Source organism: Heptranchias perlo, chromosome 13, assembly GCF_035084215.1.
Source record: "Heptranchias perlo isolate sHepPer1 chromosome 13, sHepPer1.hap1, whole genome shotgun sequence".
NCBI classification, from domain to species: Eukaryota; Metazoa; Chordata; class Chondrichthyes; order Hexanchiformes; family Hexanchidae; genus Heptranchias; species Heptranchias perlo.
This window is the reverse complement of record NC_090337.1, coordinates 7,549,273-7,563,342: the sequence shown is the minus strand read 5'-3', so window position 1 is coordinate 7,563,342 and position 14,070 is coordinate 7,549,273. Positions and strand designations below refer to the sequence as shown.

The 14,070-nt window shown below is 40.9% G+C and overlaps 1 protein-coding gene across 1 annotated transcript; it reads left to right on the top strand.

The window, feature by feature from the left end:
* Positions 1-2,008: 2,008 nt before the first annotated feature.
* On the top strand, positions 2,009-13,837 carry LOC137330978 (extracellular calcium-sensing receptor-like). The gene is made up of 5 exons (XM_067994556.1): positions 2,009-2,271; positions 2,680-3,505; positions 4,838-5,065; positions 12,699-12,822; positions 12,924-13,837. Exons 1-5 carry the CDS (start codon positions 2,009-2,011, stop codon positions 13,835-13,837), a joined length of 2,355 nt encoding a protein of 784 aa, XP_067850657.1.
* The last annotated feature ends 233 nt before the right edge of the window (positions 13,838-14,070 follow it).

Genomic DNA, 14,070 nt, shown 5'->3' with positions numbered 1-14,070 from the left:
TTATCCGTTAAAAAGCATCGTGATGCATCACTTTTTGCTTTGGTATATATTCACAGCTGCTGCAACAGCGACTAACAAACCAACCTGCCAACTTCAAGGAAAGTTTAACTTACCAGGTATTGCTAAAATCGGAGACATCATCCTTGGCGGAATGTTTAACGTTCACTCGCACAGATTTGAGAGTCCTCGTCAATTTGAACATTCACCAGAGCAAACAAGATGCAAAAGGTTAGTTCACCTCTCTTGTATGCAACTGTGTTTTCTGCCATATATTTAAACCGGTATTTTTGTTAATGTCGCTGCTCAAAAGCATGTACCTTTAGGATGGGTTTGCATTGGGTGAGATTGCTTTTGGTACGATGCGTACTATTTACTTTATTTGACTGTAAAGTCCAGAATCAAAGAACTTATTTTAAAGTATTTATTTTCCTGGTTATTATTTGTCTTGATTTTGTAACAACATCCCTATTATTCAATGCTGTCAAACCAACGGATACATATGAAGTAACAATCAGACCGCAAGGTCCCAGGATCCATTACCGTTCTGTGCTGGATTTGCTGATCCCAGCAAGAACGCCTTTTAGAGCGCTATAATTGACTCCAGTATCCCTGAGATAGGGAAGGAAAATCAGCCACTTACACTACTCCTGATTAATTGGCCCCCTTGATGAAAAGTTGCGGTGCGTAACTGCTGGATGAGGAAAAGATTGTGCTCCGATGTGCAGCTTCCAATAGCCTGTTGAGACTCAACTAGGTAACCATATGAAGAATTAACACTTGAAATCGTCACTGGAGCGCTGCTAATGAAAATGGAATGCAACCTGATGAACGTTAGTACTTTCAGGAAATGAGCGAAAAAAAATAAAGACATGCGCGTGCTAAGCTATCAGCTATAGGTCCCATTGGCCACATTTCTTATGTCTTTTGCATTGTGAATTATAAAAAATAGCAAACTGGGCGCATGTAAGTTGTGAATGACAAACTGTAGAAGTGGTCACTATCTCGGTCGGCAATGTATTTCTTTCAAAACGTTGAGAATGGTGAAAGTGTCATGACTTCGTTTTGTTCTTGCCAATAAAGCGGGCTATAACTACAACTCCCGTATAGCAAAAATTGCCGTCGAACTTTTGTTTTATGCCAGCCCCTCACAGAACCCCCAAAACGAAAGAAATAACAAATTACTAATCGTAATGGGAGCTAACTATTTTGCTTCGCGTTCATGCAATGAGCTCTTCCATTTCAGTTCCGAGCTCCAGTTTAATATTTTCCGTATGAAACTTTTATTATCATTACAAGCACAGGGCTTTCTGAAGTTCGACTAGGCAGCTTTCTACGTGACTTTATGTTGGTTAATATCAACACTTCTATCTGTCTATCTATCTATCTCCAACTGTCATCGGTCTAAAAGTAAAAACATGTGCACAAAATATAACGGATTAGCGAACGGGTTAAAACACATTTCGAAGAGAGGATACAAATAAATTTCACGTCAAAAAAGAAAAAAACTGAATTAAAAAAAGACGGGAATGGAAAGGAATCATTTTAAATCAGCAATGTATTGAAATGATCCGAAATGTAATAGATGCCCTTACTGAGGGATTATTTCCTGTTTTTGTCTCTTTGGGCATCATCCGTTATATTTCTATGGATAGCTCACAGCAAGTATTTTCATGCAAGTTCTTAATAGGAAAAGTTCAATAAAGATAAGCTATCTATTTAATGAATTTAGTATTAACATATGCATTAAAATACACCTTATATCATGCAAAATAGTACTTAATGTCGTCAAGGTATAGAACCTAATTTATTTGTCAACATTCCGACTTCTGTAAGCTATTTCAACTTTCCTTATAAGTAGTGAATGCATCACGTAGATTACAACCAATATTACGCAAATGTTAGGAACATCGAAGCGAAATACGGTAAAAGGAAGCTCGTGTACATGTCCACCAACCAGTACTTTGTACTCTACAGTTTTGATTTCAGATCTTTCCGTCTTGTGCAGACTATGATCTTTGCCATAGAAGAAATCAATAGAAGCCAGACACTGCTTCCAAATATTACAATGGGCTACAGAATTCTCGATGACTGTTCTTCACCTACGACTGCTACGAAGGCCGCCCTGACTCTTGCGAATGGAATGGAAGAACTTATTTCTGCCAGTAATTGCAAAGGTCTTCCCAATGTCTTGGCGATGGTTGGGGGCGGCGGATCCTCCGAATCCATCGCAATAGCAAGGACAATTGGTCCTTTTAGAATCCCATTGGTAAGGTAGGCGTTTAATAGAACCATTCTTGTCCAAGCACAAATCATAGCAACAATACACTATTGAATATATTGATTTATATGCTAGTATAAGCAAATAACAGGTCAGGTGTATTCTTAATACGGCACATGCGTTGTACTTGGGGTGTACTAAAATATTAGAATGGGTTTATATTTGATTGTTCTCTAATACACAATGTTAATTTTATGAACTGATGCAACCAAGCGAGAAAGCTAATTGTTGTTTTAGAAACTATAACCTCAATGTAATTAGATTCAAAAAGATGCTCTTTAAATCATGTAACTTTTCTAAACGTCGTTATAATCAGTATTATATCCTATAAACTTTATCTTCTTTGACATTGGTTTCTATCGTGCATGACTTACTGGCGTTTTTTTTTCCCAACAGATTAGTTACTTTTCCACGTGCGCATGTCTCAGCAATAGACAGGAATACCCTGCATTTTACAGAACAATACCAAGTGATTACTATCAGTCCAAACTTTTAGCTCAGCTCATTAAAACGTTTGGATGGACATGGATCGGAACCATTAGAAGCAACAATGACTATGGGAATTTTGGAATGCAAGCTTTTATGGAAGACATTGAAAAGCTGGGAATTTGCGTGGCTTTCTCAGTGTCGTTTTCTAGAACCGACCCGGAGGAAAAAGTAACAGAAATTGTTGAGATAATCAAAAAATCAACAACAAAGCTAATAGTCGCGTTTTCAGCCACAGGAGAAATGCGGATTTTGTTAAGAGAAATTGTACGTCAAAATGTGACGGGTATACAGTGGATAGGAAGCGAAGCTTGGGTTACAGCAGAATTACTTTCTCCAGATGAAAGGATTAGATTCCTTATTGGGACAATTGGACCTGCAATCCATATGGCAGAAGTGGTAGGATTACGCGAATTTCTTCTTAAGGTTCACCCAGCTACATCCCCGGGCAACAGTTTAGTAAAGGAATTTTGGGAAACAACATTCAAGTGCACTGTATTATCAGAAAACAAAAATAAATCCGATTCTGCTCCTGAAAATCAGCAATGTTCAGGCCATGAATCTTTACACGGAGTAAACAATGCATATTCTGACATAACTATGGACGGAAGTTCCTATAACGTATACAAAGCAGTCTACGCTTTCGCCCATGCAATACACGGCATGCTTAACTGTGAAGATGGAAAAGGCCCGTTTTCAAATGGCACATGTGCGCACCTTTCTAGTTATGAACCGTGGCAGGTAAGAAGTTTAAACGTGTAAATAGCAGTAAAATATTTTGAACTAGTCTTTTTTTCTTCTATGTCATTCAACTTGTGCGATTCTTTAAGAAGTACTTTAGTTTATATACATCGTAATTAAGTTCTCAGGATCTCTCAATAAATTTCACTGATAAATTGAATTACTTTTTGAAGTTTGGTTATTGTTGTTATGTAGGCGAATTCTGTCAATTTGTGCTCAACAATGTCCGCAGAAGCAATAAATGACATAGTAGATCAATGTTTTTAGCGTCTTGGTTGAGGAGGGAGTCTCTGCTCTTCGTGAATATCGCCATGACTTAATGTTTAATGTCTCAACCCGGAAATATCTCGAACAATACAGGCATTCCCTCCATACTGCACTATAGTGTTAAGCCTAGATTATGTCCACAATTCATGTTTTAGAGGCAAGAATAGTACCGATCGAGCAAAGATGGAAAACGACAGAAGAAACGGGGATGGGGGGTGGTGGAGCCGACCTGTGAGCTCGACGGGTAAGGTCAGAAAACTTATCACGAAAGGCTACACAGGCTGGGGCTCATTTATCTAGAAAATAGAAGGCTGAGGGGTGGCCATTAGAGGTCTTAAAGATTATGAAAGTGTTTGATACGGTAGACGTAGAGAAAATGTTTCCACTTGTGGACCAATCAAAACCTAGGGGCCATAAATATTAAACAGTCGATAATAAATCCAATAGGGAATTCAGGACAAACTTGTTTACTCAGAGTGGTGAGAATGTGGAACTCGCTGCCACATTGAGTAGCTGAGGCGAATAGCATAGATGCATTTAAGGGAAAACTAGATAAATACATGAGGAATTAAGGACTAAAAGGTTATGCTGATAAGGTTAGATGAAGGGTGGGAGGAGGCACTCGCGGAACATTAACACAGCATGGACCAGTTGGGCCGAATGGGCTGTTTCTGTGCTGTGAATTAGATATTATTCTATGTAACAATATTATGTATACTGAAAGAGAAGATGTGACACGTCAGGAGAAACATCATATTTTTGAGATGAAAAATGTCTTTGCAGATGGTAATCCTACTCGCGAAATGTACTAGAGCTCCTTGAGAATATATCTGAGTTACTTGTCAAAGGTAACTTAGTAGATTTAATGTACGTCGATTTTATGAACATTAATGGCACTGAAGATCTTTCAAATACCTATTGACTTTATTTCAGTACAATTACTTCAATAATTTTAATATATTTACATGGATAGGCCCGACTGGGCATTTTTATCTTGCACTGTGGAAAAAACGTAATTTTGTGCCTCATTCTCAATTAAATAATGCACGTTCCACTGTTTTGCAGCTACTTCATTACATGCAGTCAGTAAATTTTACAACTAGCTCTGGTGACAACGTCTACTTTGATTCCAATGGGGATCCAGTGGCTACGTATGACTTGATAAACTGGCAAGTCAATAAAAATGGTGTCCCAGAGATTGTCACTATTGGATATTACGATGCTTCTGCACCTTCCGGTCAGCCGATCGTACTAAATAAAGAAGCTATTGTGTGGAATGGTGGCAACAACAAGGTTCGTCTATCAAGAGAATAATGCCTCTAAGTTAAGTTCATAATAGTTGTAACTATCTATTTATCAGAGTCTTGCATGCTACAAACAGCCTCAAATAAATTTAATTTACATCTGAATTTTTATACCTATGTAAATAGAATGTTACGGGATTTGGAGTGGCATTCGGTTGACATTCTATCCTTGTAACCCGGGGCCTGGATTTAAATGTTAGCATACGATGAAACCCTTATCTCTTTGCTAAACATAAAGTACAGTTACAATTTGTAGATGACACAAAACTTGGAAGTTTAGTAAACCGTGAGGATAGCAATAGACTTCAAGAGGTCATAGACAAGCTGGTAGAGTGGGCGGACACATGGCAGGTGGAATTTAACACAAAGAAGTGTGAAGTGATACATTTTGGCAGGAAGAATGAGGAAAGGTAATATAAACTAATTTGTACAATCCAAAAGGGATACAGGAATAGAGAGACCTAGGGGTATATGTCCACAATTTTTTGAAGGTGGCAGGACAGGTTAAGAAAACGGTTAAATAAGCATAGGAGATCCTGGGCTTTATAGAGGCATAGAGTACAAAAGCAAGGAAGTCATGATGAATCTTTATAAAACACTAGGTTGGCTACAACTGGAGTATTATGTGCAGTCTGTGCACCATGCTTTAGGAAGGATGTGAAGGCTTTAGAGAAGGTGCAGAAAAGATTTACTAGAATGGCTTCAGGGATGAGGAATTTCAGTTCCGTGGATAGACTGGAGAAGCTGGCGTTGTTCTCCTTAGAGCAGAGAAAGTTAAGAGGACATTTGATAGACGTGTTCAAAATCATGAAGGGTTTAGATAAAGTAAATAAAGAGAAACTGTTCCTATTGGCAGAAGGACAGAGAACCAGAGGACACAGATTTAAGGTGATTGGCAAAAGAAACAAATGCGACTTGAGGAAAAAAAAATTATGCAGCAAGTAGTTGTGATCTGGAATGCGCTGCCTGAAAGGGTGGTGGAAGCAATTCATTTGTGGCTTTCAAAAAGGAATTCGATAAATACTCGAAGGGAAAACATTACAGGTCTACATGGGAAGAGTGGAAGAATGGCATTTTTTTATTCGTTCATGGGATGTGGGCGTCCAGTATTTATTGCCCATCCCTAATTGCCCTTGAGAAGGTGGTGGTGAGCTGCCTTCTTGAACCGCTGCAGTCCGTGTGGTGAAGGTTCTCCCACAGTGCTGTTAGGTAGGGAGTTCCAGGATTTTGATCCAGCGACGATGAAGGAATGGAGATATATTTCCAAGTCGGGATGGTGCGTGACTTGGAGGGGATCATGCCGTTGGTGTTCTTCCCATGTGCCTGCTGCCCTTGTTCTTCTAGGTGGTAGAGGTCGTGGGTTTGGGAGGTGCTGTCAAAGAAGCCTTGGCCAGTTGCTGCAGTGCATCTTGTGGATGGTACATGCTACAGCCATGGTGCGCCAGTGGTGAAGGGAGTGAATGTCTAGGGTGGTCGATGGGGTGCCAACCAAGTGGGCTGCTTTGCCCTGGATGGTGTCGAGCTACTTGAGTGTTGCTGGAGCTGCACTCATCCAGGCAAGTGGAGAGTATTCCATCACACTACTGACTTGTTCCTTGTAGATGGTGGAAAGGCTTTGGGGAGTCACTCGCTGCAGAGTACCCTGGCTCTGACTTGCTCTTGTAGCCACAGTATTTATGTGGTTGGTCCAATTATGTTTCTGGTCAATGGTGACCCCCAGGATGTTGGTGGTGGGGGATTCGGCGATAGTAATGCCGATGAATGTCAAGGGGAGGTGGTTAGATTTTCTCTTGTTGGAGATGGTCAATGCCTGGCAATCGTCTGGCGCGAATGTTACTTGCACTTATCAGCCCAAGCCTGGATGTTGTCCAGGTCTTGCTGCATGCGGTCACGGACTGCTTCATTATCTGAGTGGTTGCGAATGGAACTGAACATTGTGCAATCATCAGCGAACATTTCCATTTCTGACCTTATGATGGAGGGAAGGTCATTGATGAAGCAGCTGAAGATGGTTAGGCCGAGGACACTACCCTGAGGAACTCCTGCAGCAACGTCCTGGGGCTGAGATGATTGGCATCCAACAACCACTACCATCTTCCTTTGTGCTAGGTATGACTCCAGCCACTGGAGAGTTTCCCCCGATTCCCATTGACTTCAATTTTACTAGGGCTCCTTGGTGCCACACTCAGTCAAATGCTGCCTTGATGTCAAGGGCAGTCACTCTCACCTCACCTCTGGAATTCAGCTCTTTTGTCCACGTTTGGACTAAGGCTGTAATGAGGTCTGGAGCCGAGTGGTCTTGGCGGAACCCAAACTGAGCATCGGTGAGCAGGTTAGTAGTCAGTAAGTGGTGCTTGATAGCACTATCGACGACACCTTCCATCACTTTGCTGATGATTGAGAGCAGACACCTGGGGCGGTAATTGGCCAGATTGGATTTGTCCTGCTTTTTGTGGACAGGACATACCTGGACAATTTTCCACATTGTCAGGTAGATGCCTGTGTTGTAGCTGTACTCGAACTGTTTGGCTGGAGGCGTGGCTAGTTCTGGAGCACAAGACTTCAGCTCTACAGCCGGGATGTTGTCGGGGCCCATAGCCTTTGTTGTATCCAGTGCATTCTGCTGTTTCTTGATATCACATGGAGTGAATCGAATTGGCTGAAGACTGACTTCTATGATGGTGGGGATATTGGGTGGAGGCCGAGATGGATCATCTACTAGGCACTTCTGGCTGAAGATGGTCGCAAACGCTTCAGCCTTGTCTTTTGCACTCACGTGCTGGACTCCGCCATCATTGAGGATGCGGATGTTTACAGAGCCTCCTCCTCCCGTTAGTTGTTTAACTGTCCACCACCATTCACGACTGGATGAGGCAAGCCTGCAGAGCTTTGATCTGATCCGTTGGTTGTGGAATCGCTTAGCTCTGCCTATAGCATGTTGCTTCCGCTATTTAGCATGCATGCAGTCGTGTGTTGTAAATTCACCAGGTTGGCACCTCATTTTTTGGTATGCCTGGTGCTGCTCCTGGCATGCTCTTCTACACTCCTCATTGAACCAGGGTTGAAACCCTGGCTTGTTGGTAATGGTAGAGTGAGGAATATGCTGGGCTATGAGGTTACAGAAAGTGCTGGAATACAAATCTGCTGCTGCTAATGGCCCACAGAGCCTCATAGATGCCCAGTTTTGAGCTGCTCGATCTGTTCTGAATCTATCCCATTTTGCACAGTGGTAATGCCACACAACACGTTGAATAGTGTCATCAGTGCGAAGACGGAACTTCCACGAGGACAGTGCGGTGGTCACTCCTACCATTACTGTCATGGATAGGTGCATCTGCGGCAGGTAGATTGGTGAGGACGAGGTCAAGTATGTTTTTCCCTTGTGTTATTTCGCTCATCACCTGCCGCAGGCCCAGTCTGGCAGCTATTTCCTTCAGGACTCGGCCAGCTCAGTCAGTTGTGGTGCTCCCGAGCCACTCTTGTTGATGGACATTCAAATCCCCAACCCAGAGTACATTTTGTGCCCTTGCTACACTCAGCGCTTCCTCCACGTGGTGCTCAACGTGGAGTAGGACTGATTCATCAGCTGAGCGAGGATGGTAGATGGTAATCAGCAGGAGGTTTCCTTGCCCATGTTTGACCTGATGCCATGAGATTTCATGGGGTCCACAGCCAAACTGGATTAACTGGATTGCTCTTACAAAGAGCCGGCATGGGCTCGATGTGCCTTCTTAGCTGCAACCATTCTACGATTCTATGATTTTAACGTGTCTGGACAGTCTTTAACCAGTGATTGGTAGGCACAAACACAGCTATTTTTAATCCTGCCATATTTACAGCTTCATTTTGTATTCACTAATTGAAAGGCAGCCTGCGTAAATTAAACAATTCAGCACCTCCCAAACTCGTGACCTTCACCACTTAGAAGGACCAGGGCAACAGGAGCGTGGCAAAACCATCACTTCAAGTTCCCCTCCACGTCACACTCCATCCTGACTTAGGCATATATCGTTTTTCCTTCATCGGTGCTGGAGCTCCTTACATAATAACACCGTGGGAGTACCTTCACCATAGGGACTGCAGTGTTTCAAGAAGAAAGCTCATCACCACCTTCTTAAGGGCAACTTGGGATGAGCAATAAATGCTGGCCTTGCTCGGGATGCCCATATTCCAAGGGTGAATAATAAAAATAAACTATTGCATGAGAAGGTGATGTACCCTGATGGCGACTAAAACATGGGAAATTCACGGCAGGCCGATTAGCATCTGTTAAAAAAACAAGAAAAATAAAGCAGGATATGACGTCTCCACATGTACCATTCAGCAGACATGCCTTTCCGCTTTGCAGAGGATGACTGACCTGCTGTGTATTCCCAGCCTTTTCTGTTTTTATTTCTGATTTCCAGCATTTGCAGTTTTTTCATGTTATTTTGTTGGGATTACCCCCCTTCTTAGGGGAAGGAAAGCTGGCCATTACCATGTAACAATCTCACACGTAAAAGTACACTGTGGTAGCAAAAGGAAGTTGCAATAAATATAAAATGCAATCCGCCACACTTTAATTCATTGAATACACGATGGCATTCCACCCAGGCTAAATACAGTATAAAACCTAATATCAGTTTAGCACAATTATACATAGGTATCAGGGCTTCTTACGTTATCTCATTAGACGACGACACTAGCAGGGTATTTTTGCAGGTGAGATAAAAAGAATAAGCATTATTGCATATATCACCTTGAAACAATTAACCTGTGCTAAATATTATTATTAGAAAGCAAGAAAGAACGAAAAAAGGAGGGAACAAAAGAAAATAGAAGGGAATAATATGCATTTCTATAGCCACTTTCACATCCTTATGACGTCCTAAAGTTGTTTACGGCCATTAGATGACTTTGAACTGGAGTCATCGTTGTTATGTCTGCGTCTTTAGCAACCAATTTACGCACAGTAAGATTCCACGACCAGATTGAGACTTAATGGGCAGGTGATCTATTTTTAGTACTTTTGGTGGAGGAAAAAGTGTTGGCCGGGACATAGGATAATGAGATCAGTGCTTCCATTTAATTTTTCATTGCATAGTCCGCACCTCTAACATTACAACACACCCATTGTACGGCATTTATTGTTCTCAATCTGCAAAATATCCCCCAAATCAACAAGAAATTGGCAGATAACTGGAATTTCACATTCCATATCGATAAAAGAACAACCGTTTTTAGAGGAATAAAAACAGAATAATAATGTTTGATTTAAACCCATTGGTATAAAATAATGTTTATTTATACCTGGCTGTTTCCCCTGGTTGAGGTATCAAGAACTAGGGTATGTAATCTCAGGATAAGCGGTCGGCAATTTAGGATTGAGATGAGGAGAAATTTCTTCACTCAGAGGGTTATGAATCTTTGGAATTCTCTACCCCATAGGGCAGTGGATGCTTAGTCCTTCAGCATATTCTAGACTGAGATCAATAGATTTTTGGATTCTAAGGAAATCAAGGGATATGGGGATGGAGCGGGAAAGTGGAGTTGCGGTGGGAGATCAGCCATGATCTTACTGAATGGCAAGCAGGCTCGAGGGGCCTAATAGGCTACTTCTTCTCCCATTTCTTATATTCTTATATTCTAATTGATTGATTCAGATCTACAAAGCTGAAGTTTACATGATTATATTGTCATATTAGTCGTTGACTTATGTCATTGTCTAATTGTCTTGAAGCTGCATCTGTGGGAAAGTAATAGAAACCTCTAAATAAAATATCTCAATACTAATTAAAATTAAAATAACTAGTGCTGTGCTCCGTATATCTGTATAAACATTGAACAAAGACTCCAAGCAAAACTATGATTTAATTCCAACTGTAATGACAATTGACCTGGAGTACTGTGTTCAGTTCTGGGCACCGCACCTTAGGAAGGATATATTGGCTCTGGAGGGAGTGCAGCATAGATCTACTAGAACGATACCTGAGCTCCAAGGGTTAAATTACGAGGAGCGATTACACAAATTAGGGTTGCATTCCCTGGAATTTAGAAGATAAACGGGTGATTTGATTGAAGTTTTCAAGAAATTAAAGGTAACTGATAGGGTTGATAGAGAGAAACTATTTCCGTTGGTTAGGGATTCTTGCACTGGGGATAGGCCTAAAAATTAGAGCCAGGACTTTCAGGAGTGAAGTTAGGAAACACTTCTATATGCAAAGGGTGGTTGAAATTTGGAGCTCTCTTCCGCAAATGACAGTTGATGCTAGTTCAATTGTTAATTTTAAATCTGAGATTGATAGACATTTGTTAACCAAAGATATTGGGGGCTAAGGCAGAAATGGAGTTAGTTCCCAGATCAGCCATGATCTCATTGAATGGCGGAACTGGCTTGAGGGGCTAAATGGCCTACTCCCTGTTCCTACATTCTTATGTTCCTATAACTTTAACTATCAAAATATGGAATACACATTCCCAAAAATAGCACAACTCAGAGTTGATAAAAGTAAGTATAAAAAATTTTGATTAACTATTAAAAATCTGCCTATGAAGCTCTCAGCAGGTGCTTACAAAAATAGGATCGCTTTGTTAAATTGTGGACAATTGTAAAAAATTAGTTGCCATAATCTTAACAACGCGCACAGCCACCCTCCCACACACACACATCAACACACACCTATATAAACACACACACTTACACACACACCAACACACATATACCCACACCCCACAGCCACACACACCTACACACACGAACACACATATACCCGCACCCCACAGCCGCACACACACCTACACACATACCCGCACATATACACACACCTATACGCACACACCACCCCGTCAAGCGTGCACACTTACGCACACATGCGCACCAACACACACATACCCACCCCTTCAGCCACACACACCTATACAAACATTCACCTACCACTTACACTCACACCTACACGTGCACCTATATACACACACACCGCCCCTTAAAACACACAACTACGCACACATACACACCTACACATTCTCTCACACACACGCTTGCATACACCACGCACATTTTGCCTTTCGTGGAACTTTGCTGTGTGCAAATTGGCTGCCTCGGTTTCCTATAAAACAATTTCGATAAATTATCTATTGGCTACCGAATGTTCTGGGATGTTCGCAGACGTGAGAGACGCTCAATACATGTAAATTTTGGCTTTATTTGTTTGACATAAGACTACGCACCTAAATATTTTGATAACATTTTCAATATATGTTCAGTGTCATTCACTGATGTAGAGTTAATCGTGTTCTAAATTATTGACCAGAAATGTTATTTTACGCTTTGCAAAATGGAAAACTCGTTGTTTAATTTGTTACCGCTGAGAAAATAATATAATATATTTACAATTATATCTTGAGTACATTCAATGATATATTTGAATGCACCGCTTACTTCGTAATACATTTAATTCCTCTGCATTTTAAATCCTTTCTTAAACGATATTACCTGTAATAAACTTTCAAAAAAGTGGACGATGCTGCGTGTAACGCTGCTTCCTAATCACACATATTTGGAATTACAAAATATAATTGTGTTTTTCACAAGATTTCATATAATGTGTATATCACTGTAAACGTTGCTATCAAATTTTCTTTAGGTTCCACAGGCAATTTGCACAGAGAGCTGCCCCCCAGGGTCACGGAAAGTATCCAGAAAGGGACAACCGATCTGTTGCTTTGACTGCGCACAATGCGCTGACGGTGAGATCAGTAACACGACAGGTATGCTGAAACCCAAGTTTCATGTTTGTCCTTCCAAGTCTTTCAATTGGATACCTCAAAAACCTATGACTTACGTTTACCACTTACTAATTTTTTCCTAGATGCTTTAGACTGCACCCAGTGTCCTTTCGAATACTGGTCGAATCCGAGCAAAGACAAATGCACCGCAAAAGAAATCGAGTTTCTCTCTTTTGGGGAGACGTTGGGAATCGTATTAGTGACGCTCGCGTTGGTTGGAGTCTGTGGAACTATAGCAATAGCTGGTGTTTTCTTTCAGTATAAGGATACTCCCGTGGTTAAGGCTAACAATTCCGAGCTGAGCTTCCTTCTTCTCTTTGCCTTAACTCTTTGTTTCCTGTGCTCCCTTACTTTTATTGGCGAACCGTCACTATGGTCGTGCGTGTTGCAACGTGTATCGTTTGGCATTGCTTTCGTTTTATGCATTTCTTGTGTTTTGGCAAAAACAATCCTTGTACTGATGGCCTTTAAAGCAACACTTCCCAATAACAGCATAATGAAATGGTTTGGACCCATACAGCAACGCTTCGGCGTATTCGTTCTCACGTTTATTCAGAGCTTGATATGTATTATATGGCTAAGTATAGCGCCGCCTTTTCCTATCAAAAACACAAACTATTACAGGGAAATTATTATTTTAGAATGCAGTGTAGGGTCTATAATAGCGTTTTGTTGTGTGTCAAGTTATATTGCTTTCCTGTCCTGTATTTGTTTTATTCTTGCATTTTTAGCACGGAAACTGCCCGATAATTTCAATGAGGCCCAATGTATAACCTTTAGCATGCTTATCTTCTGTGCTGTTTGGCTAGCATTCATTCCAGCCTACGTGAGCTCTCCTGGAAAATATACTGTGGCTATAGAAGTGTTTGCTATTTTATCATCCAGTTTTGGGTTGCTTCTCTGTATTTTCATTCCTAAATGTAGCATTATACTGCTTAAGCCAGAGAGCAACACAAGAAAGCATGTAATGTCCAAAGTGCCTTCAAAAAAGCTGTAAAAGGTTGATAATATGAATTATTTGATGAACATGGCAGTATCAATGGAGTATATTATTTTATTCTGTAATTGGCTGGTTATGCAATAGCATCAACCCCATTAGATCAAATTTATTGTTTCCAAAATAATGTATTTGTTTGTGGATTTGAACACTGTTGGCAATGTAGAATGTTAATTTCCAGAATAATAAATGTTTACTTGTAAGTTGTAATTAAATATATAACAATCAACTTA